This window comes from Gastrolobium bilobum, unplaced genomic scaffold (genome assembly GCF_033153095.1).
Source record: "Gastrolobium bilobum isolate Gb01-03AN ecotype WA unplaced genomic scaffold, APGP_CSIRO_Gbil_v1 utg12771, whole genome shotgun sequence".
Taxonomy (NCBI): Eukaryota; Viridiplantae; Streptophyta; class Magnoliopsida; order Fabales; family Fabaceae; genus Gastrolobium; species Gastrolobium bilobum.
In genome coordinates, this window is record NW_026896441.1 from 149,881 (window position 1) to 175,998 (window position 26,118).

General features: G+C 32.4%; 2 protein-coding genes and 1 pseudogene across 3 annotated transcripts; 2 read left to right on the forward strand and 1 right to left on the reverse strand.

Annotated features, from left to right (window-relative positions):
- Positions 1–6,498: 6,498 nt before the first annotated feature.
- On the forward strand, positions 6,499–11,934 carry LOC133299761 (glutamyl-tRNA(Gln) amidotransferase subunit B, chloroplastic/mitochondrial). The gene is made up of 8 exons (XM_061499245.1): positions 6,499–7,254; positions 7,561–7,770; positions 8,612–8,752; positions 8,869–9,072; positions 9,804–10,001; positions 10,719–10,787; positions 11,220–11,336; positions 11,421–11,934. Exons 1-8 carry the CDS (start codon positions 6,616–6,618, stop codon positions 11,499–11,501), a joined length of 1,659 nt encoding a protein of 552 aa, XP_061355229.1. The 5' UTR covers positions 6,499–6,615; the 3' UTR covers positions 11,502–11,934.
- A 1,366-nt stretch (positions 11,935–13,300) lies between these two features.
- On the reverse strand, positions 13,301–14,997 carry LOC133299760 (general transcription and DNA repair factor IIH subunit TFB5). Of its 2 annotated transcripts, none has more exons than XM_061499243.1 (3): positions 14,905–14,997; positions 14,235–14,321; positions 13,301–13,613 (listed from the first exon to the last, which is right to left on the reverse strand). In XM_061499243.1, the coding sequence occupies exons 2-3, from the start codon at positions 14,267–14,269 to the stop codon at positions 13,436–13,438; spliced, it is 213 nt and encodes a 70-aa protein (XP_061355227.1). In that variant the 5' UTR covers positions 14,270–14,321; positions 14,905–14,997; the 3' UTR covers positions 13,301–13,435. The 2 variants fall into 2 exon arrangements, with proteins under 2 accessions (XP_061355227.1, XP_061355228.1); XM_061499244.1 differs by having other exon boundaries at positions 14,235–14,303; positions 14,905–14,979.
- LOC133299757 (large ribosomal subunit protein uL13w-like) lies at positions 14,285–22,252 on the forward strand (annotated as a pseudogene).
- Positions 22,253–26,118: the final 3,866 nt, after the last annotated feature.

Below are 26,118 nucleotides of genomic sequence, written 5' to 3' on the forward strand. Positions count from 1 at the left end.
CAACCCTAATACACTGTAAAGTTTCTAAAGTGACAGTTATCTGTTATTGAAACTTATGTGTTATGTAAGTTAGTTAGGAACTGAAGAAACTAATTTGTACTTCACTTTAAGCTTTTACATTGTAGTACAGATATCTGATATGTAGTATAAATATCGGTACTTGTACTTCATTTTCAGTCATTGAGAAATACAAAATGGTTATTCTTTCTTTCCTTTTGTGTTCTTGTAAGATGGTATCAGAGCTCTTGTAGAACTCTGGTATCTTTTTCGCCTTTCTTGTTCTTTCCTTTCTTTTCTTTCAAGCACAAGTGAGTTCTTTCTTCTTTCGCTGCGTTTCAATGGCGAATCAGATACCAGATTACCTGACGAATCCAGGAAATGCATTCTTTTTGCATCCAAGTGAGAATCTAGCCTTGGTATTGGTTTCTCCCCCATTGAATGGTAAAAACTTCCATACATGGGTGAGAGCAATGCACATGGCCTTGTTGTCCAAAAATAAGTTGTCCTTTGTTGATGGCAGTATAGTAGCTCCTCAGCCAACAGACCCTCTCTTTTCAGCATGGGAGAGGTGCAATATAATGGTGTTGTCATGGATCCATCGATCCATATCTGAAAACATAGCACAGTCAATCTTGCTGATCGATAATGCAGCAACAGTTTGGAGGGATCTTCGTGAAAGATTTGCCCAAGCTGGCGTATTCAAAATAGCAGAATTACAAGAAGATATCTTCAAGATGCAACAAGGTGACAAGTCAGTTACCGATTATTTTACTCAATTGAAAATATTATGGGATGATTTTGATGGGTTACAACCAATATCGAGATGTACATGTCAACCTGCATGTAATTGTGCTGCTACCACCCATTCAAGAAATATACGAGATAGAGATCAAACCATACATTTCTTGAGAGGTCTTAATGATCAATACCTTCAAGTACGTTCTCAGATTATGCTAACAGATCCCCTGCCTAATATGAATAAAGTATTCTCTTTGATTTGTCGGCAAGAAAGACAAATCAATATACCTCCAGTTGAAGTGCAGAGCTTTGCAAATGCTTTTCAGAATAATAACAGAAATGGAAGTTTTGATAGAGAAAGAAATTTCAACAGAGATAGAAATTTCAATTCAGAAAGGAATTTCAATCCAGAAAGAAATTTTCGTCCACCAATTGGAAGAGGTCGAGGCAATATGGGAAGGCTATGTACTCACTGTGGAAAATCGAATCATACAATTGAGACATGTTATCTTAAGCATGGATTTCCTCCTAGATTCAAAACTAGAAATACATACATGATGAACACAACAGATGTTGATGAAGAAGGAAATCAACAATTCCAAGAAGCTAATCAAGATTCTGATTCACAAATGACTTTATCCAAAGAACAGTACCAAGGCTTGCTAGATCTTCTACAACAGTCAAAGATCAATGACCCAATCAGTAACCAATCTGTCCATTCATCCAATCTAGTGCAAGTGTCAGCACTCAATTCAGATACATCAGGTAACCGTACCTCACAGTGGATCATTGACACTGGAGCTACGGATCATATTACTCATATGAAATCTTCTTTCAATTCCTTGCACAAAATAAAACCTGTTTTTATCAACCTTCCAAATGGCATTACAGTTCATGCTAATCATGCTCTTCTTTCAAATAGTCTTACTTTACATAATGTTCTATATGTTCCCCAATTCAAAGTAAATCTCATTTTAGTATCCCAAATAACCCATGATCTAAATTGCTACCTTGTTTTTCATAATGGAATTTGTTCTATTAACCAGGACCAAACCATGAGGAAGATTGGTTCAGCTAAGCGGATAGATAGTCTCTACATACTTGAACTGCAGAATTCCACCATTTACAGCATGAATAAAGACATATCCCAGAAAGTCAGCCTTTGCTGCAACACAAATAAAGATAGTTCCTTCCTATGGCATCTAAGACTTGGCCACACCTCACACTCAACAATGCAGAATATGTCCCATTCCGTTCCTTCTATTTCATGTAATAAGATTTCTTCCTGTGATGTATGTCAATTCTCAAAACAGAAAAGATTGCCATTTCCAATTAGTTCAAATAAGTCTCTTAATTCTTTTGATCTTATACATGGAGATATTTGGGGACCCTATTCTACCCATTCTATTAATGGATTCAGATGTTTCCTTAAATTAGTTGATGACTATTCAAGATTCACATGGGTCATCTTAATGAAAAATAAATCTGAATCACGTGGACACATCCAAACCTTCACTGCCTTAGTTGAGAATCAATTTCACAACAAAATTAGATGTTTTCGAACAAACAATGGGGCAGAATTTATGATGCATTCTTTCATTTCATCAAATGGTATCCTCCATCAAACATCTTGTGTTGAAACACCACAACAAAATGGAGTGGTTGAAAGAAAACATCAACACATATTAAACATAGCGAGAGCCCTTTATTTTCAAGCAAACCTACCAAAACATTTATGGTGTTATACCATTACCCATGTTGTTCACATTCTCAACAGGATAACATCTCCTACCATTAATAATAAAACTTTTATGAATTGTTATACAAGGAACTACCAACCTTTGTGCACCTAAAAGTATTTGGTTGTCTAGCCTATGCCTCCACCTTACCTAGCCAGAGAACAAAATTCACCAGTAGAGCTCACAAAACAATCTTCTTGGGAATCAAACCAGGTACCAAAGGTTTTATACTTTTTGATATTCATTCTAGAACAATTATTGTATCTAGAAATGTCATTTTTTTAATCCACATTTCCTTTTTCAAATAAAACTCCCACTACTCCACCTGCATCCTCTTCTTGTCCTTCTTTTGAACAAAATAATTTTTGGGAACCCCTCGTACCTACTCCATCTCTGACTCAAATTCCCATTGACCAAAATACCAACCAAGAAAACCTCAATTCCACAATCATAGCACAGCATACAGATACTCATCCTGTCAGAAAATCATCCAGAATTCGTAGTACACCCAAGTATTTAGAAGAATATCATTGTTCTTTATCCGCTGCAGCTGCAACTACATCCAACTCAGGTATTTCTCCATCCTCCTTTTCTTCTTTTCACTTTGAACCTTCTTCCACTAACCACCCCTTATCATCTGTGTTGTCTTATAAACACTGTACACCCACCTACAAGAGTTTCTGTCTAACCAGTAGCTCGACTGTTGAACCCAAAACATATGCTGAAGCAATCAAACATGTGTGTTGGAAAGATGCTATGCAAGCTGAAATCAAAGCTCTTGAGAAAAATGGAACATGGTCCCTAGTTGATCTGCCTAAGGGAAAACAACCCATTGGATGTAAATGGGTTTATAAAACAAAGCTGAAAGCTGATGGAACAGTTGAGAGACACAAAGCTCGTTTAGTTGCAAAAGGGTATACTCAACTTGAAGGTGTGGATTATTTTGACACCTTTTCTCTAGTAGCCAAGATTACAACAATCCGAGTGTTACTGTCAATTGCTTCTGCACAGGGTTGGCATTTAGAACAGATGGATGTCAACAACACATTTCTTCATGGAGACTCAACAAATCACATCTGCAAACTCAACAAATCACTATATAGCTTAAAACAAGCCAGTAGACAATGGAATGCAAAGCTCACATCTGCACTTATTGACCTTGGCTATCACCAATTTGTGGCTGACCATTCCTTCTTTATTCAATCCTCTCCAAATTCATTTACTGCTCTAATTGTCTATGTCGATGACATTGTTATTGCAGGAAATGATTTTGCAGAAATTAAACAAGTAAATCAATTCTTAGATGCACGATTCAGCATCAAAGATTTGGGTCAGTTACGATTTTTCCTTGGTTTGGAGATTGCCAGATCAAAGAAAGGGTTATTACTTAATCAGAGGAAATATACATTAGAACTTCTTTCTGATTCTGGTATGCTTGGTGCCAAAACAACTTTTACTCCCATGGATGTCTCCAATAAACTTCATCGTGAACAGGGTGTTCCTTATCATGACATCTCTGGTTACAGAAGATTAGTTGGAAGACTTCTCTATCTTACAACAACCAGACCAGATATATCACATGTTGTACAACAGTTGAGTCAATTCATCTCTTGTCCAACAGATATCCATTATCAAGCTGCACTGAGAGTTCTCCGATACATTAAAGCCTCCCTAGCTCAAGGACTGTTCTTTCTAGCTGAAAACTCTCTCACTTTACGTGCATTTGCATACTCAGATTGGGCATGCTGCCTTGATACACGGAAATCCATTACAGGAATGTATGTTTTCCTTGGATCTTCTCTCATATGTTGGAAATCCAAGAAACAGAACACTGTCTCTCGATCATCATCAGAGGCTGAATACCGTGCTTTAGCAAGTCTTATATGTGAGATTCAATGGCTTGCCTTTCTCTTTAAAGATTTGTATTTGCCACTTACCCAAGCTGTTTCAGTTTACTGTGATAATCAATCGGCTATTTATCTAGCTCATAACCCTGCGTTTCACGAACGTAGCAAACATATTGAGATAGATTGTCATATAGTTCGTGAAAAAGATCACTTCTGGCTTAGTTCATCTTCTTCCTATATCTACTTCATCTCAGTTAGCCGACTTCTTCACTAAAGCTCTTCAACCTACACGCTTCAAAGAATTGATTTCCTAGTTAGGTTTGTTAAGCATTCACACCCCAACTTGAGGGGGGGGGTAATACAATGTAAAGTTTCTGAAGTGACAGTTATCTGTTATTGACAATTATCTGTTATGTAAGTTAGTTAGGAACTGAAGAAACTAATAGTGTAGGATTTGTACTTCACTTTAAACTTTTACATTGTAGTACAGATGCCTAATATGTAGTATAAATATCGGTACTTGTACTTCATTTTCATTCATTGAGAAATACAAAATGGTTATTCTTTCTTTCCTTTTGTGTTCTTGTAAGACTGCTCATCATGTTCGCACGAATTAAGTTACAACACTTCTAGGGTGGATTTACAAAAAAAGGAACATTCCAGTCCTGGGTAAAAGCATTATTTGCAAGCCAATCTACCACATGATTCCTGCACTTGACTTGAACACGCCAAGGCCTTAATAAGAGACTTGATTCAATTTACCAATGAGTAAAAGGGCTTGTATCTCTCACACCTTTTCCTTCACAAACTTTATCATAGTTGTAGAATCTCCTTCTATCCACACATTTCAGAAACCCCAACTTAATACTCCACGATTCTGCCACTAAGAAGTTACCACATCCAAGGTTTTTGTGAACTCCAACACCAATCTCCCGCTACTATTTCTAGGGACACCCCCACAAGTCATCCTTCTTTCAGTCCATTTACATGCTCCATCTGTTGATCCATCCCTCACCAGGAAAGGTCCACTTAACATTTATCTCGTCCCATTAATTATTGAAGCAATACCTGCCAGATTCAACAGCTGCTCTGCATGGTTCATGACTTCATGTTATCAACGAAGGTACAATTTATGTTATGAAAAATGGGATGGACTTCTATACTCCCTTAAAAAGAACTACCGTACTTTTTTTTTTATTACTAAGTGAGTAATAAAAGTTACAGTTTGTAAAAATTACAGATATTTTATTATTTAGTTTATAACTGTCTTTTTTGGTAATCTAGTTTATAACTTTTATTACTTAATAAGTCTGCATATAACTTTTATTATTAAGTCTATAATTTTATGAAAGTAATATGATACTCTCTTTTTTATTATCCAAGTGAACCCCCAAAAGAAATGGCTAATATAAGATATTTTAAAAGGCGTGGTATATGACTAATATATTTTATTATTGGGATTTTTCACCTGTGGTGTAACACTTTTTCTTTTTTAATCAAATTAGTACAACTTCAAAATTAATTATCAGAATAGTGTAAATTGTACAAAGTCGTGGGTGAGACCTATGGCTTTATAGTATTTTGTTTTTTTAACAAGGTCGTCCACACCAAGCATGAAATATGTATTATTATTTTTGATATTATTCATATGAAGTCGTATGCATGAGATACTCTTATTTCCCCCCGTATATGTCATAGAGGTGGTACGAATAAGACAACTTGGACTAAAGTTGTGAACATCAGAACATAGGTGAGGTGACAACTTACTCCTTACTAATGGGATAGAAGTGGCGCATGATAAGAGAGGCACAACTTGTTTTGCTCGCACGCGCACAGTACCTTCAAATAAGACATGCATGTGATATACTACTTCAACAATTTATTTTAGAAAAAAATGTTGCAAGTCATGTATCATTTTGCAACTTTATTTAAAAAATTATGAAATTGTAAATGTGAATCAAAAATTATAAAAAAAAAAAAAAAAAAACGCTCAACTCACATATATTTTTATTAGTGCTAATTCATGTAAATTGTTTGGAGATTTTTCAATTTATTATTTAATAAAAATTAAAAAAAAAAGTTAGGAAACGACGCGTTTAGGGGTGATAATGGGTTATCACCTTGATCTTCTTTCCCCGAGTCGTCGTTGGCCAAGAACGCAGCATTAGGCTCACACTCTGATGGGTGACACAGAATTTGTTCATTGCTGAGAATAAGACAACATTTTTGGCCGCAAAACTTGATTTGATTTTTTTAAGGTTGTTCGTTCCTGTCTTCTAATAACTTCTAAAATGGCTTCAACAATTTTCAGAAGCTTTCAAGTTAACCCCTTTCTGCTTTATCCAACATCACTACTCAGACGAAGAAATGGGGTTTTGTACTGTACAACCAAAGCCACACAATCTCAAACAGACACTCAACAAAGGCAACAACAACAACAACAGCCACAAACCAAAGCTTCAACAAGTACACAGTCCAAGAAACTTGACAAAATCCCAAAAGATTATGAAGCTATCATTGGTATTGAAACCCATGTTCAGCTCTCAACTCTCACAAAAGCCTTTTGTGGTTGTCCTTACAATTATGGGTCTCCTCCCAATAGCTGCATTTGTCCCATTTGCATGGGTTTGCCTGGTTCTTTGCCTGTTTTGAATTCAAAGGTCATTGAGTTTGCTGTAAAGTTGGGACTTGCTCTTAATTGCAAGTTGGCTTTCAACTCCAAGTTTGATAGGAAGCAGTATTTCTACCCAGATCTTCCAAAAGGGTATCAGATTTCTCAGTTTGATGTGCCAATTGCTGCTGGTGGTTATCTTGATCTGGATATTCCAGTGGAGTTTGGTGGAGGCCACAAGAGGTTTGGCATTACTAGGGTTCATATGGAAGAGGATGCAGGGAAGCTGCTACATACAGAAAATGGAAATTACTCACAGGTAGTTTCTCTTTCCCTTCTTTCAGCTTGCAAGTTGTAACATTCCTTTTTGGATTTAATTTTTGTTATTTCTCGCTTCAGTCTTTAATATGATTTCTTATTGGTTTTGTATCTATTTTTCTGAATTAAATAAGTTTCCGGCACCCTTCAATAATGTGGACCATTGATGGAGTGTATTTGTTCATTAATACATTTATATTTATTTGAACAAATCTTTATATTGGATCAGCTTCACAAATTTCTTGGGGGTATAATTAACCTTTATCTATGATATAAGTATGTTAAAGTTGGTGATCTTTCTTGATAGGTTGATCTAAATAGGGCAGGGGTACCTTTGCTTGAGATAGTTTCTGAGCCTGATATGAGAAATGGTATTGAAGCAGCAGAATACGCAGCAGAAGTACAGAGGTTGGTTCGGTATTTGGGAGTGAGCAATGGCAATATGCAAGAAGGTTCTCTTCGTTGTGATGTGAATGTATCAATACGACCTATTGGGCAATCAAAGTTTGGGACAAAGGTATCTAGCTATTTCTTCGATAATTACAGGCTTTTAACACACCTAATTGAACTTTTGGTACATTATTATGAAACTTCTTGGTGTTGATGTTGAAATTGAATGGACCCTTTGTTTACACTCGTCAATTTTATCCCTACTCTAATTAGTCATTATTATGAGAGAATCTGGATAAAAGTTGAGCTTTCTCTCTGCAATGCTAAGGATGAAAGATATTAAAAGTATAATTTACAGTTAAACTTGTATTATTGCATACTATTTTCCTTGTTTCACTTATGCAAAGATAGCATCCTTTTCAACATGTCAGAAACTTGGAATGAGTTGTTGGAGGTCAATTCACGATTGGTTCTGTTTCTGCCAAGGCCTGACTTACATGAGCATGATAATCATTATCTTTTCAAGCCATATGTCACAATATATCAGTGTTTTGATGCCCTGTGAAATAGAAGTCTTTGTAAGCAAAAATGTCAACTGCGTGAAATTTTGGGTGATACTTACCTTGATATCATGACATTTTCTCAATAAATTTGCACTTTTTTTATTTTATTTTACTTCCACTTGTGTTGGGTGGGAAAGGGAAGGTGTTATCTGAAATGATTAATTTGTTTTTTATTTTCGGAGAAAATGATTAATTGCAGAGTTTTTGGCCATTATTATGAAAGAATAAAATGAAGAGAAATGTTACAAACACATCTTGCAGATGAGAAAATTGACTTGTCTTATCATATTGCTGCAATACTCTACAAAAATGACCTGTCCCTTGCTTTTTGCAGAAATAAAGTACCACAAAACGATATTACTCTATTACAGATTTAGCAGCTAATACGATCAATTGTACTGGCAGGTTGAAATAAAAAATTTGAACTCATTTGCATCAATGGGCAGAGCTATTGATTTTGAAATTTCAAGGCAAGTACTACTCCACAGTCAAGGCCATGAAGATCAGATAGTACAGGAAACTCGTCTATGGGAAGAAGGCACTCAGGCTAGTACTATATTGTGATTTTTGTTGTTGTTTTCTTTCTCGTTTAGTGTAGCAGGTACAAGATAGCATTCTCTTCCTTCAGACCTATTCCCCTAAATATCTGTTATTATGTTCAGAGAACAATTACAATGAGGAAAAAGGAAGGGCTTGCTGATTATCGATATTTTCCGGAACCAGACCTTCCAGCAGTAATCCTTTCCCATGAGTATGTTGATGGTATTCAAAATTCTTTACCAGAGCTTCCAGAAATTAAGCGTAGAAGATACGAGAAGATGGGCTTAAGCATGCAAGATGTTCTTTTCCTGGCTAATGATAAAAATGTGAGTTCTCTGCTGTTTTCCAAGGTTACAAGATTTTGTTCCAGTGTGATGCACGCAACTGAAAATACATGTTCTTAATAACAATGTACTAAAGATTAGGATAGAAATAGATAAGTAACTACTTCCTAGTAGATGTCCAATTACTGTGCTATTGTATCCATATTGTTAGGAAATCTATTATAAGATTTGACAGCACCCAAGAAACACCCTACAAGCAATGCAAAAATCCAAACGATAGACCTATAAATATTGTTCATAATGACTTTTGCAGAAAGCTTAACAGGAAATGGCATCGTATTTTGCTCAATATCTACTTTTTTCATGTCAGGAAGGAAGACCTATTAGATTCTGGTCACTGAAATACCATTAGATTCTGCCAGCAAATTGTCACAATCCAAAATACAAACTCATAAAAGTTGACTATGCACTAGACTTCTGCAAATTACTGGCCACAAAACCATTCTATGTAGCTCTTTCCTTTTCTTTTCTTTTTCTTGGGGTGTAGGGCTTAATGCAAATACATGTTTAGATGAAAACATAAAATAATTTCCAAATTGTTTATATACACAATGGTCCGCAATGAAAACAAGATACCAAGAAACCAACTAATTTAATTCCAGCAAAATAAAAACACTGCACAGCACATTAGAATGCTAAAAAGTAAATGTCGAGAAAGTTGTAGTACTACAAATGGTTTAACATGATTTTTATTTTCTGAATGGATGTATTAGGTTGCAGAATTTTTTGATACTACTCTTGCAAAGGGTGCTGATGCAAAGTTGGTCGCCAACTGGATAATGAGTGATATTGCTGCCTTCATGAAAAATGAAAAGTTGACCATAAATGAAATAAGGCTTACACCTGAAGAGCTGTCTGAGTTGATAGCTTCCATTAAAGGTGGAGTTATCAGTGGCAAGATTGGGAAGGAGGTATAGTTTGCTTTGGCACAAATAAGTGGTGCATAGTTAGGGTCTAAGCTTCACTGATTCTGACACCCAATTTTGAAATATTAAGCTGCACCCAGCAGTTATATTTCTAATCACATATTCTAGTTTTTCTCATTGATTTTTTTCCAGAGGCTTAAATACAGTTTGGAAGTTAATTGTGTTTGTGTATTTGAACTGGGGACCAAGCCAAGTGTGGGCATTCATTTTTAAAATTTGTTGACCTCTGAAGTCAAATTGTTGGGCATCCTTTATGATAATTAAACTTTAATATTTGTTTCTGTAAGAAAGTGAATTATTATGTCTAGTTTAAGTGTATTATGAAAATATATTAATTATGAAAATTGTATTATTGTATACTTCTATTTATTACATTCATTATATGAATATTGAGTTCGTGGTGTTGTTGGAACACATGGTTTCAACATATGCTCCTCTTCTCTCTCTCTCTCAACAGTTCCATTCCTTTTCTGCTTCATCTTGCATGCCTAGTTAGACTTAGGATACAAATGCCTTATTTGATTAGGTTTTGATTTGCTTGCAGTATAGGGCAGTTGGGTCCATGTGTTGTGTTCGCTTCAATTATTTGTCTCAATTAATTGGAAAAGAAGAAAAGACAATCAAACAATTGGGGCTAAATTATATATTTTTGGGCACATTTTTGCATTCTATACGTTTACAATTTTTTTCATGTGTTTGCAGATACTGTTTGAGCTATTAGCCAAGGGTGGAAGTGTTAAGGAACTAATTGACAAAAAGGACTTGGTTCAGGTCAGCTGTAGGATCAACGATATTGAAATTTTTACCAAGTGGTGTGATTGAACCTTTAGCAAGGGACAACATAATTCTTTTGATACTGAAGCATGAAGTTGCTAGCTTGAGTTTAGTTGCAAATTTAGCAACTTTCCTAGATTTTTTTTATTTTTTATTTTTTATTTTTTTGATTTGGTGATATATGAGATTTATTTGTTGTGTTTTAAAAACAAAATAAAGTTGCTAAGTGTTTGGGTTAGTAGTAAATTCAACAACTATAACGTGGATTATTTGGATTTTGCGATATTTGATATGTTATTTGTTAAGTTTTTAAAAGCAAAAGAATTCCTTGAGGTGGTTTGAACATTAAGTGTGAAACCTCTTCTCTGGGGCTTTATTTTTTTATGCTGAGAAAGAAAGAAAATGTGAGAATGTGCTTGTTAATGACAGATAGTAGATCCTGTGGAGATTGAAAAAATGGTGGACAAAGTGATTGCAGAGAATCCGAAACAGGTAGATCAATATCGAGGAGGTAAAACTAAACTACAAGGTTTTTTTGCTGGCCAGGTATGAACATCTAGAGCTGGAATCAATTGTTATGTTATTTCCCCTCTAGTTATCTTGGTGTCATGTACATTTGTTCAAATGCAGGTGATGAAATTATCTAAAGGCAAGGCAAATCCAGGTCTCCTCAACAAGATCCTCTTGGAAAAGTTGAATTCAAAGAGCTGATGCTAATAGATTGTTGTCTGCTTACTAATCATGCCAATAGCATTACAAAGATGTCATACATTTTCCAATTGGATGCCTGGTTTCTTGCTGGGTTCATCGTAAGGGCTGATCCTTGATAATCTCTTATCTACCCAATAGACAAGTTGCTAATGAAAAATAGAAGTGAAAGGTTCTTGTGTTGCTCATTGCAAGCCAAGGTGATTGGTTATATTGGCTAAATATTTTAGCTGATTTCAGAAATAACCCTGTACATTTTGTATTCTGGAGGGCTGAAGAATTTACACTTCAAAGCGTTGAAACTGCAGTGCGCTTTGGTTATTTTCTTCTGTAGAGGGTATAATCATTATGTGCGGTGCTTTAAAAGGACAAGTAGCTTCCCAAAGCATGTGATTTGTATCCCCAGTTAATTTGTGGATTAAAAGTCCTTATATATCTCAGGTATTTGGATTATATGTAATGAGTATAATTTGGTGTTCTCTCTCTTGCCAAAACAATAACTAGAGCAAATGCACTTGGAAGTTAGGGGAAAAACAAGAAATAATGTTGCTTCATAGGGACACAACCAATGTAGGGTTCATTATTTTTAAAATAAAAGAAAATACATCACAAGTATCGATGTCTTATTAGGGGTGTGAACAGGTCGAATTAAATTGAATTTTTTGAAAAATTGAACCGAATTGGTTAATGTAGTTCGGTTCGAAAAAATTCGGTTGATTCGGAATCAGTTCGGATTGAAACTATTCTGAAAAAAAAAGAAAAGAAAAGAAAAAATAATTAAAGAAATAAAGATAAAAATAAAAGAAGCCATTAAATAAATAAATAAATAAATAAAATAGAAAAAAAAGAAAAAAAAATAATTCAGTTTATGAACTGATTTTTTAAAACTAGTTATTTTAAGTGCAGTTCAATTCATAGTTCAGTTTAATTTTTTTATTCTTTTGTAGGAATAAAATTTGTCCCGCAACATGACACGTGAGATTAACAATGCCCCTTATCTTTTTCATTAGGATGCATAGATTGATTTGAAATTTTGCAGACTGCGATGGTTGATGATTTGGGCTATTTTAGGTTAGATTAAAACATTTTGTGCTGTACGCGGGCATTTTAGATTAAATGTTATGCATCCTGAATCCTGATGTGCTTTAGTTGTGGAAGGCCGTATGAGCATACTGAGTCATATCAGTTTGTTACAACTAAATGAATGTGCCTAAACGAAAAGTCCTGATTAAGGGGACTTACCCGACAATATATATATGTTCGTTACTTTTCCTATTAAAGAGGGGGGAGATGGTTTAACTCTTATTACCGTAACTCCAACTGAAAAACGAACTAGCAGTTCTCAAATATTTATGACAAAAAAAAAAAATGGATTTAAAATGCAGGCAGAGAGGAAAAAGATGGCTGGCAAATACTGAGAATCGAGTCTCTTCTCTCTGCACTCTCTTTCTGTCTGCCCTTGTGCTCATTAATCTCGTATTCACACTTGATCAAATTGAAGTCTTGAACCAAACTGGTATTATTTTTTCTTGACATTTTCAATCTATCTCCTAGTGAACGGGGAAGTTGGAAAAAAAGAAGAGGAGAAAACTACTTCATTGAGAAATTAATTTCACTTGTCGGATGGAGTCTTAGCTCTCCCTTTACTGGGCTGATAAACATTTGTAAATGAAGGAAATGATTGTACAGATCCATGTGGACCAAAACACATCTATTGTTGTCAAGTTATATTCTATCAATCAATTTATCTCGGTTGCACCATTGGAAACATTATCATGAAAGTGAAAGACACATTGTCACTATAATAATATCATTTTTTCAAGAAGATAAATATGGATACAAGAAACGGGTTTAATAAAATCAACTACTAATCAACATCAAATGTGCCAGAATATTTCATTTAGAGATATAGCATAGAACATAAAAGCCGTTCGGAATCAATTGGGCTTAGCATATGTATTGTCGTCTCTAAACTTCGCAATTTGACTTCGTATCATTTGCTCGACATGGGGTTGAACAAACATGTGGGTATTATCCAAGATATGTATAATGAACTTCTCAGATGCTGGCTGTGAAGCATTCATATTGATGATATATTGGGCCATGGGTATGTCACTGCACAAAGCAATATTGCTAATCTTTTATGCAGACTACAGAAGGAATACAGAGCTGAAAGAAAAGATTAACTAACAGTAAAGCATGTCTACTCCAGCTGCTAGAAATTACGTCATCAAAAGATTGGGTCAGTGACTTTGTATTTTGAAAGAAATGGACAACTGTGACTGCTGTTAACATAGTAAATTGTCAATAAACCAAAGCTTATGACAAGAAGTTCTAAACCCAGAAAGAACAACTCACTCACTTCTCCATCAAAGAATGAAAGGAAAAAACAGCCCTTGCAATTATTGTAGAGGTTCCAAAAATTGCAAACAAGCTTGCACGATTTTTTATTTTTATTTTAATTAAACAGCTTGCAAGATGTTTTAGAGCTTTGAAAACAAAAAGTTGAATATTCAGATCTGCAGTACTCTTTTTTTTTCCTTAAAAAACTATACAATAATGAATAGAAAAACAATCCATACGATTATTGTAGAGGTTCCGGCAATTGCAAAGAAACTTGCCAGAAGTTTTAAAGCTAAGAAAAAATTGCAGTCGTCAATTATACAACTTGAAACACTATATGAGTAAAAATTTCAAATAGGAATAAGAATGCACCAAGAAAGAAACTTGTGTTACCAGGAAATAAACACTCCTTTAGTGGCATTGACCATGACAATGACGTATAATCTACCTTCAAACTCTTTCCTGAAAAGAAAGCAATAACTGGCAAGAAATTTGATCACTGTCGATAGAATTAATGGTATTATTGTGATCTAAGAGAATGAAGGAAAATGATTAGTCGTGCGAGAAAAAAACATCAATAAGTGAAATCTAGAAATCTATACAACAATACAAAAACGATACCAAAAAAAGATAAAAATAAGTTAAACAAAAGTTCTAAATAAGGGTTACTATTACTACGCAAATGCAGTATGATTGTTGCAATTCAGAAAATTATAGCCTTGGTTCGTCACCGCACAGCGGCTATTTGGCTCGCTATCGTCAGAATCGAACCACGATTCATGAGATTTCAATTACCACGGTTACAATTAACACCACCTTACATTTATAAATTCCTTTCATCCATCTCTTGTTATGTGCAAGAGGTAAAATATACTACTCTGCATCACATTCACCGCAATTTTTTTGCTTGACAAACAATCACGATATGTAACATCAAAATCAAAATAAAAGAAGATGCACAAATTAATTTGTTATGAAAAAAGATACATAAATCTTAAATAATGAAATGAATAGCATAATGGAAGTGATGAAAATGAAAAGAATGGAAGAGGGATGATTATACCTGCAGTGGGACTCGTGAGAGAAAGGTCGAACCCGAAAGAGATTATTGGTCTGCGTTTGCGGGTCGGGCAATTGGGTTTGGTCTAAACAAAGGGATAGTATTAGTAATTGAAGCTATCAAGGGTTAAACTTTAGTGTCTTATTCACTTTTTTTCTGCCCCATATCACTCTTGTTTGTTTTTTTGTTTTTTTTTTTTATAAATCACATATATTCTGCACACTCAATTGAAGTGACTTTTTTTTAGTAAATTATAAAATATAATTTATGGAAAAGATGTTTATGTAGTTAATGCAAATAAGTTATTTGCATTTATTCTCAAAACGACGTAGTTTTGATATTGAAATCTTAAAAAATTATAAATATAAAGACTATTATAATTCTGAAATAAATTAAAATTACAAAAATATCATGATTTCTGCCCAAAACGACGTCGTATTAAGCTTACTGCAGATAACTTATCTTTATTTGTAGTAACTGCAGAAAAAGCGAACCCATAATTTATATAAGTGAAACTATTTTCATATATTATATCTATATATGAGTTTTTTCTTCAAATTTTTCTTTTTTTAAAATTAATTATATTTTCATACGCTTTATTTTTTGAATGTTTAGATTCTGTTTTATTTGGCTTGACCGAATTTTTTTTAAGAATTTTATAAATCATTAATATTTTTTAAATTTACATCTATCTTCAAATATTTAAATTTTAAAGTTAAAATTCTGATATGCACTCCATACTTAATTAATCAGGGTTAACAGTAACATTGTTCGACTCGGAGGATTTTTTTGTAGTACCATTATCTCCATATTTGAATTTCTTTCATCTTAATATTTTAATTTATCTTCTTTAATCAAAATTCTGATTTGCCTTTTTTATTACTCAAGTTAATATTTATTTTCCCTAAATTTTTATTTTAACCTTGCTCGATTAGTCCAATTTCATATACTACTCTTGTTCCTTTCCTGTTCTATACGGTGTTTAAAAACACGCCTTAGTTATCGGCCAACGTCAAGGGTCGTAGGTTTAATTGGGAGTTCATGGGATGACTTCGCTAATCCGATTTTATAAATTAAAAAAATTAAATATATATCTTATATGAAAAATTTTATAAAAATCAGATCAAATTTATAAAATTAAATATATATTTTATATGAAAATTTTTATAAAAATCAGATCACAGCTATAAAAATTCAAAATATATTTAATATAATTTAATCAATTACATTCACAAGTCAATATTATGAACAAATTCATAAAATCCCATGATATTTTGCGCTTAAACAATTTAAACATAAACATATAATATAATGAACAAAGAGCTATTAGACCACACATGCATGTATAGGTTTAGACTTGAGAGTATGAAATATTAGAACAATACAGCTGAGAGTGAATATCATGATTCTTTGTGGAACTTGCAATTTTCAATGCCTATCTCACCAAATAAGTACTTGCCAATTGCCATACCTGGTTAATTTAGTTAAATACTTTGTTAGGTTTGAAATTTGAAAGTTAATACAATATGTATGTACAACATGTTTCTTTCATCATGAAATCAATATGAATATGAAATCAATATTATTTCTTTCCTCATGAAATCAATATGAAATTGAAAAATCAATATGTATGTACGCTTGTTTAGTTTAAATTTTCCTGATTACCTTGAACAAAAAAAAAGCTAAAATTTGCTGAGATAAAAATCCCGAATGTTTCATCAAAACATATAACCTTAATCTTTTCAATAATATTACTTTATTCTTATTATTAATCCCCGAATTCACAATCCAATACATTAGATCATTAAAGTACAAGATTAATATATTCTTTCTAAAATTAATAAATCCAACAAAAACACAGTAACACCGTGAATTTTAATCGCCAAAACAAAAAACTTCTCATATATCTTTCATGTTAAAATTATTTAACATTCCTTTATAGTCTCAAAATATATACATCGTTACAAGCATGTAAGATATTATCAACATAAAAAAAATGACAAACTTGCTATGCTCTCAACAAATAATTAGGTTTCTTTTAGCCATAACTCGTTCATGATTGGTTCTGTTTTGGAGGGCCCATGTCTTTGAGGCCCAGTGTCGTAGGCCCAAAGTCTCTCCTAGCGTCCATGTCAGCTTTGCTGACCGAAAACTAACAACCCTCCTTCCCTTCTGTTTTCCAGGTGACAGTATCCCCAAGGTAAGACAATAAAATGTCTTACCTTGGGATGTCCACTCTGTTGGAAGGTCTTCCCAAACCCCTAAATGGAAGCTTCCCTCCTACAGAGGTAGCAACAGTGACTGCCACCATCCTAGTAGGAGCAGCATCACTGCAACCACAACAGTATCAGTCATCCTTAACACTCTCCAAGAATAGTTGACCCAGCTCACCTATTCACGTGAGGTGAGCATCTCATCCTCCTATAAATACCCCTCCATCTCCAGGCAATGGGATATCTTATGTATCATCACTCGGTTCATATAAATAAGCCCTAATAGACACACACAGACCCCATCCCCAAAACTCATCTAACTCATACTTGGGACATTGCTGCCTAACTTGTGTGTACCTTTGCTAGCAACATTACCTATATAGTGATCCTTATCCCTTCAAAGGGAATATATTGAACTCGTAGATCCCAACGGTACAGGTTCCTTTAAGCCTTTTAAGTTACTACATAAAACCCCACAAAAAAAGAGCAGTTGAGAAGAAGCAAATATTGTTGATTCCATAGATGTTAATCCAACCACAAAAAGAAGCCCGAGTAAACTGTTATGCAAAGAGAATTCTTAAATTGATGAATATCCTTAATTAGTTCTTTATGCATTTGATTTTTCATACTCGCATGTTTTTTTTTTTTTTTTTGGTATTATCATCACATGTTATTAATAGATAAATTCTGTTAAGATGTACTAGAATTCTTTAAATTTAAAGTCTTTAAACTAAAATTACTTATCAATAATAAATTGTGAGGATTTGACTGCTCAAAAGACACCCTCAAAATTTATTATACATGGATGTATTTTATCATTACCTTAAGACCCCGCTCAACCCTCGCTTTGAAAAAGAAAAATAGAAATTTTGACTTAGTTAATAATGAAATTTTGATAGTGAATTATTTGGAAGCAACAAGGATATTGAAGCTTACCTTAAATATAGCTGTGAAACTTGTTTCCAAAAAGTGAGGCAATAAATTATGGATTAATACACTTATTTTTTATAAATTATTATAATCATTTTTAATTTGAACGAAGTTGACAATCCAGATTCATTAATTCTGTTACAGGCAAATGGGGAATTTCAATTTGAATAAAGTCAACAAAAGAAGAGTCTATCACATTAAAAAAAATTACCGGATGAGGTTATTCTAAATATATTGAGTCAATTTACATATATATATATATATATATATATATATATATATATATGTATATTATCATTAAGTGTAAATGAATTGAGTCAAGGTTAGAGTTTAATTTAAATAGGTTAAAGCATATAAAATATATTAAGTCTTGGACTGTATTAAAAATTAAAAGTCTCCATAAATCTGTTAGCCTATTTAAATCTATTAAGTCTTCAATATTTTTCAAGAATTAAAAACATATTAAAAAGTAAATTTATTAATTAAATTATTTAAATATTTATTTTATTTTTATGAAAATAAATAATACAACTTAGGGTAGCCTATATGTTTGTATATATGGCAGGCTTTGCAAAAATCAGCCAATGACCTATTTTCTAAAAAATGTTTTTTAAGAAGAGATAAAATTGTCTCTTGCATTTCCAAAACGGCATTGTTTTTTGGTTAAAAGTTGAAAATAAATATTATTTTAATAAAATTCATTATACAAAGAAAAATATAAAATTTTCAAAATATCTTTTATTTTTAATCTTAATCTTAAAACAACGTCGTTTGGATTCCAGGGTTACTCTTCAAAATATAAAATTCATTAACGTAATTTCCATTGCTTTAAAAAAAACTGCCCATGGGTTACTCTTCTTAAAATGTTGCTTTGCATGCTGGATTCCATATGCATTTCAATTTCCATACTTGCACATGATTATTGGTAGATAAATTTTGTTATGATGAATTAAAACGTATGAAAAAAATCGCTTAAATGACTCATCGACAATAAATTTTGAGGATTTGTTAGTTACTCTTACATTACAACTTACACAAATATATCTTATAGTTAATCAATGCCGTTATAATCAATATCTTTTACACAGGTCTTATTTAAGTTAAAACCTAGTTTATTTACACTACTAACTGCTGGCTTAACTTCGTCGTTATTGTTTATTTTTCCTTAAAATGGATAGGTTGGTTATCCAGCATGCATATTCAAACTATTTAATAAAAAATATTCAAATCACATCCAAAATTAAAAAGTGGATAAATTTTTTGAATTATTATTATTATTTTTTTAAAAACCTAGCTTTTAACTGATTTAGTTTAATTTTTAAAATGATTTAAATCATTTGAACATTATGCACATGGCTAGCATTACAGTAGTTGGGATTTAAGTTTCAATTTCAAATAATGTTGGTACTGTTTAACCAAAGATAGACTGTGACTGTTGATAAAATGTAACTGAATCTAATGTCTCCTCCATTCCAAACCACTGGCCTTGTATTTAAAATTAAACACCAGAATCTATTCCTATCTAAAATTAAACACCAGAATCTATTCCTATCTTTGTGGAGTCAATCACAGTCTTGTTGTGAACCCACTCAAGCAGGTATATCATAAGGATAAAAAACTGGGCTCAAAGTTCAGAAGTGGGCTCAAGCAATAATAGAAAGGTTACTGAAGTTGGAGGCACAGAGGTGAATGATACTGTACCAGCTGTATGGGATGACAAAAGTGCCCCAACATAATACATGCGTGAAGAGGGCGCCCATAGGGAGGTGCTGAGCATTGAAGGGGGTAACGATAAGTATATCAGAGGATACCAAGGGTTATGGGAGGTGCTGAGCATTGAAGGGGGTAACGATAAGCATATCAGAGGATTTGGTATCTTGGGAGAGAGTAAGACCTCTCCAAGTGTCTCACAGTTATCTTTTTTCTTTTCTGCAGATTTGTTTCTCTTTAATTAAATCCATTGTAATAGATTCCAGTTTATGAATTTGTCTATGAAGTAACGTCTCTCTTTGTAATTTCTTTCGAGAAGCATATATTAAAAAACAGATTATTCAGTCTCATAGTTCTGTTTTGTGTTGATTTAATTCATTGCACGGTTGGAGGTTCCTAACAAATTGGTATCAATTTCAGAAAATAAAAAAAATAAAAATCATATAAACTCAATGGATTAATGCAGCATTGTTAAAAAAAATTGCAATCTAATAAAGTAGGGAGCTAAATTTCATTAATTTAAGATTGAAACAATTTAGCAAATACTGAAACTAAATAATTAGAAATTATATACGGAGAATGCAACATTTAACGACACTAGAATTTAAATAACAAAGAAAAACTGATTCATTGAAAAATCAAACAATAATAAAATATAATATTTTTTTTGTTACATAATAATATAATATAATATAATAAAATTAAGGAATAAATTTATTTATTTCTAAATAGTTATTTTCATTGATTAAGTGTCTCTATTAATGAATATTGATTATGATTGATTAAAAATAAGTTTAAGATTTGTCTTATAAAGAAATAGATCTAGGGTTTATTCAGGAAAAATTAATTATGGATTTAATTTGGAGAAAAATTAATTTTTTTTTTGAAAAAATCATTGATAATTTAAAATTTAATATTATAAAATATAATTTAAATTTAATATTATAAAAATATAATAAATTAAAATCAATTTATAAGATATTAATATATTGTATAGCTTAAATGAGGAGCGTGTTATATATGGTAAAGATAAATTAAGAGAAATTCTGAACAAGATCTGCTATAATTTGTGCTCCTTCCTAGCAGATTTCAGCCCCTCTATGGAGACTGTTATCTGTTACGCAATAAACTAAACTAGCAAGTCAGTTTTTAATTTTTATAATCTGTTGTCATATTAAATGCAATTTCAAAATACATGCAGGAATGTCATGACACTGAGCACATGTTTCTAATGAAACTGGGCAAAACATGCAATATAAGTCACCGGGTCGATTAGTTGAGGAATTTTTTTTAGCAAGAGGTGTTTGATAGATCAAATTTTTTCTGAAAATATTGGATTAATTTTATTGATGTTGTGTGTCAATTTTTCAATTATATGGAAAGAATAATTACACCCTTTCAATGATAATCTTCCATAACCATTTTACATAGAAAAGAGAAAATGATGGAAAAAAATTTTATCTCACATATTTTTACTTCACCTCATATCAAATATAGACAAATAATTTTTCTCATCCTATTTTTCTAAATTTTTATTTTTTATCTCCTACCAAACCAAACACACGCTAGATTTGTGCTAGTGCTAAGTGATCTAAGTAGGTTGTATTGTATTAGGTTAGTTCAATTGTAACTTATATAAAAAAACAAATTTCATAACATTTAATTAATGGTTTGGTGTTTGTCATTTTAAATGACATAAGTAATGTCATTTGAAGAGAGATAGACACAAGAAATGAAAATCATGAGATAGAAAGTGAGTAATTTTTTTTAATTTAAATTTTAAATAAAAAAATTTTCTTGTGTCTATCTCTCTCTTCAAATGACATAACTTTATGTTATCAAAAAAAAAAAAAAAATGACAAATAATTTTCCTTTTAATTATTTATTAATAAAAATAAAGGTACATTATCAGGTAAAGCAACATTTCAAACCCACCGTCACTTCGCAAGCGCATGAACACCAAGCCTTCCCAGTTCCCATGGTCTCATCCATTCCGTGGAATGATACCCCGTAAGACGAAGCGATGGGAATCTGCTCTTCGTTTGAAGGTTTATGAGGGAATCCTTCATCCATATGACAAATAAAAAGGATGGTCGTCCCTGATGCTACGAAGGTGTTGAGGGTTCAGAAGGGACGCAAGTACTGCTTGCTAGGTAGATTGTCATCTGAGGTTGGATGGAACTACCATATGATACTGTTAAGGGTTCTAGAAAAGAACAGAAAGGAAAGAGCACATTTGGTTTTCGAGGGAAAGAAGCAGTTCAACAAATTAAGGGTGAAAGCTGCGAAGGTTGCTGATGAGAGGCTTGGTTCCCAACTTGATGTCATCGCTCCATTTGAAGTACTGGGTAGTCTTTGTTTAAAGTGTTTTAGATTTTTTATGCCACTTAATTATACCAAATGGAACTTCCTCTTAATTTTGTATTTGTCATTGGACCCTAGATCTGATAATCTTGGAAGTTGTTTTTATTTAGGGCGTCTCTTTGATTGTGTTCTAATTTTATTTTTTTTTAAAACTGTTTTGTAAAATAGTTATGGAAACAGTTGTTTCTTATATTTATTTAATTTTGAAAGTTAAAATCCAAAAAAAAAATAAAAACAACTCACACATGTTCTCTAGATTTAATTCTAAAAACAAGAAAACATTTATAGTTTTCAAAATATTTTTTACAAAATAAGTCTTCCCAAACGAATTTTTTTGTTCTAAAAACTAAAAAACTGTTTTTAAAAATAACAATCAATCAGAGTTAATCTCGTGCTTTGTAGAATTGTTTCTTCCACGTAATTTCCATTGCTTTAAAAAAACTGCCCGTGGGTTACATACGCATTTCATTTTCCATACTTGCACATGATTACAGTAGATAGATTTTGTTATGATGAATTAAAACTTACGAAAAAAATGTTGTTTAAATTTAGGGAAAATATTTGTCATTTTAAATGAAATAAAATTATATTAGAAATAGACACAAAATAATATTTTTTAATTAAAATTAAAATTTAAAAAAAAACCACTTCCCATGATTTTCATTCAGTGTCTATTTCTCTCCTAAAATGATATAACTTATATTCTTTTTTTTTTTTGTAATAATAACTTATATCCTTTAAATAGATGTGGCAATATGGGTTGAACCCGACGGGTCAACCTGCTAAAACGGGGCGGGTTGGGTAACACATTTCAATCCACCAACTCGCCTCGTTTGGTTTTGTGGGTCAAAACGGGTTGGCGAGGGTCGGCCCGTCCGATCCAATTTTTTTTTTTACTATTAGTTAATATTTTACTTGTCTTTAAACTATTGTGATATCTAACTTTTTGTTATCTTAGTACTCTCTGGAAAAATAGAAGAAGAAAAACTTTATTTATGATAAAGGTAATTTATATATGGAGATAAAAATAAGTTTGTAAAGAATATATAACTGAATATTAGCATAGGCTTAAGTTGAAAAAAAATTAAGGAAAATGTAATTTGAAAATAAGTAATATTGTAATATTAATAAAATATATTTTATTTTATTTTTTTAATTATTTTTTATTTTTAGACGGGTTGACCCGCCAACCCACCAAAAAATAGGACGGATTGGAATTTACAACCCAAATTCTAGAGGCGAGGCGGGCCAACCCACTTTTGGCGGGTTGACGGCGGGTCGGGGCGAGCCGACCCGTTTTGCCATCACTAATTCCCTACTTTTAAAAGGGACAAACATCAAACCCATAAATTTAAATTACTCATCGACAATAAATTCTGAGGGTTTGTTAGTTTCTTTCATATTACACAAATATATGTATCGTTAATCAATGTCGTTATAAACTATGATGCACAGACACTGACATGGGACACGTGACATGACACGACACGTTAATTCGAAAAAATGACATATTTCGATACGTTAGGACACGTTTTAATATTAAATAATATTTTTAATATATAATATAATTTATATTTAATATATATAACAGTCTATAATAAGTCATATAACCAATCAAATATTCAAATTTCATAACATAAATATAAACAAAAATAATTTTTCGTACCTTGTTAATTTTCATGTGAAATTTCATAACAGAAAAAAATTGATTTATAAATGATTTTTTATTTTTAGTTAATAAAATAAAATTAAGACTAAAAAAAATGAGTCCGAGCGTGTCCGAACATTGACCACATGTCCGAAAAAGTTGACTGCGTGTCAAAAAAACGTGTCGAAGCGTGTTCCAAAATATTGACTGCGTGTCGGATGTGTGTCCGTGTCGGACACGTGTCCGATATGCACAATTCCAAAAAAATGACCACTCCATGTTTTATAGGTTATAATTTATTTTTTTTCTGTCTAAAGTAAGTCCGATTTTCATTTCTACAGAGTTAAATAGATTTATTATTTTTTGATAGCCAGCTAAATAGAAACTTTTTTACTTGATAACGAAGTTTTGGACAGGTAATAGAGTGTGAATATAGGTTGTCAATCATGTTTTCAATCCAAATAGACGTAATAGATTGTGAACACTCGCTTTTGTGATTCTAAACTATAATTATTATTACCAATTATAATTGAAACATTCATTGGCAGAAATTTATACATTATTTAAAGATACTTCTTGGAGAGACAGAGTAACAGAATGGAATGCAAACTAAGACTATAGAATCTTACTCTTCTGGTTTAGTTAACCATGTTAGGCCCATTAGATTACATAGCAAAGGTTGGCCCAAAACCTTATACCTAGACTAATACACTCAGTTAACTCCTTAAGCTGTAAGCTCGAATTAATAAATTGAGTAATAAAAGCCCGGATCGAAGGACCAAACCACGATCCTTCCCAGCTTGATAATATGCCACGGTCTTCACTAGGAAAATGGTTCCTCACCCATGATATTTATCACTAACCATCTATGAAAACTCATAAATATAAGAATAATACTAAAGGAAAGAAAATCAAACTGATTCACTCGTACTATGATCTATATTTGGTGTTTATACAAAACACTTACTAATAAATCTTAGAATGTTATTTGTAAATAATTTACTAATAAATCATTGTCAACGTATAAATCTAAAATTATATATAATACTCTACAGTCTAAATTTATGTGATCATGTGAATATAGAGTATTAATATATAATTTTTATTTAATTTCATCATTCCATGCACACAATACATTTGTACATTTTAGAATTTAGATAACAGTTAAATAGTAATACAAAATTTGAAAGCAGCACAGGTAATATTATGTTAGTTAGGAGTGACGACAATTTAACACAGAAAAAAAAACAGAAATATGCCATGGCCCCTAATGGTTGAATTCTGTTATAAATCCAAACAGACACCAAGCAGATATCCTTCAACTAGAATCTATATTTGATGTTCATAAAGAACAGTTATTAATAAATTTCAGAATGTTATTTGTAAATAATTTACTAATAAATCATCATAAACGTGTCAATCTAAGATTATATATAATACTCACTACAAAAATTCAGGCATTTTGTGGAGGTCATATTTTCATATTGTGGAGGTCTTTGACCCCCACAAAAGACATTTGTGGCATTCACCCAAATCCCCAGTTCTGTCTTCGCCACAAAATAGTTTGTGGGGGTTTTTTTGTACAATGTCACAATTTGTTGAAGTATTTTCTGGAGGTTCGAGACCCCCACAAATATTTCACTTTCTGGAGGTTTAAGACCCCCACAAATATTGTATTATTTATTGGAATTTACTAACCTCCACAATATTCCCACAAAATTCATCATTTTCTAGAGGGTATAGACTGCTACAATTTATTTATTATTTTGACATATTTAAACCTCCACTAAATACTAGTTATCCAAATCTGAAAAGTTTGTAAATCATAATTTTGGAATTGGGCCTCATCACTTGATTTGTTAACCAATTTATTGTGGAGGTCATATTTTCATATTGTGGAGGTCTTTGACCCCCACAAAAGACATTTGTGGCATTCACCCAAATCCCCAGTTCTGTCTTCGCCACAAAATAGTTTGTGGGGGTTTTTTTGTACAATGTCACAATTTGTTGAAGTATTTTCTGGAGGTTCGAGACCCCCACAAATATTGTATTATTTATTGGAATTTACTAACCTCCACAATATTCCCACAAAATTCATCATTTTCTAGAGGGTATAGACTGCTACAATTTATTTATTATTTTGACATATTTAAACCTCCACTAAATACTAGTTATCCAAATCTGAAAAGTTTGTAAATCATAATTTTGGAATTGGGCCTCATCACTTGATTTGTTAACCAATTTATTGTTTATTTGTTTGATCTCTTAACATTTCCTTGAAAACAATTACTAAATACTAGTTATTCAAACACTATAGCACACCAATTATAGTTTATATTTATGCTTGCACTT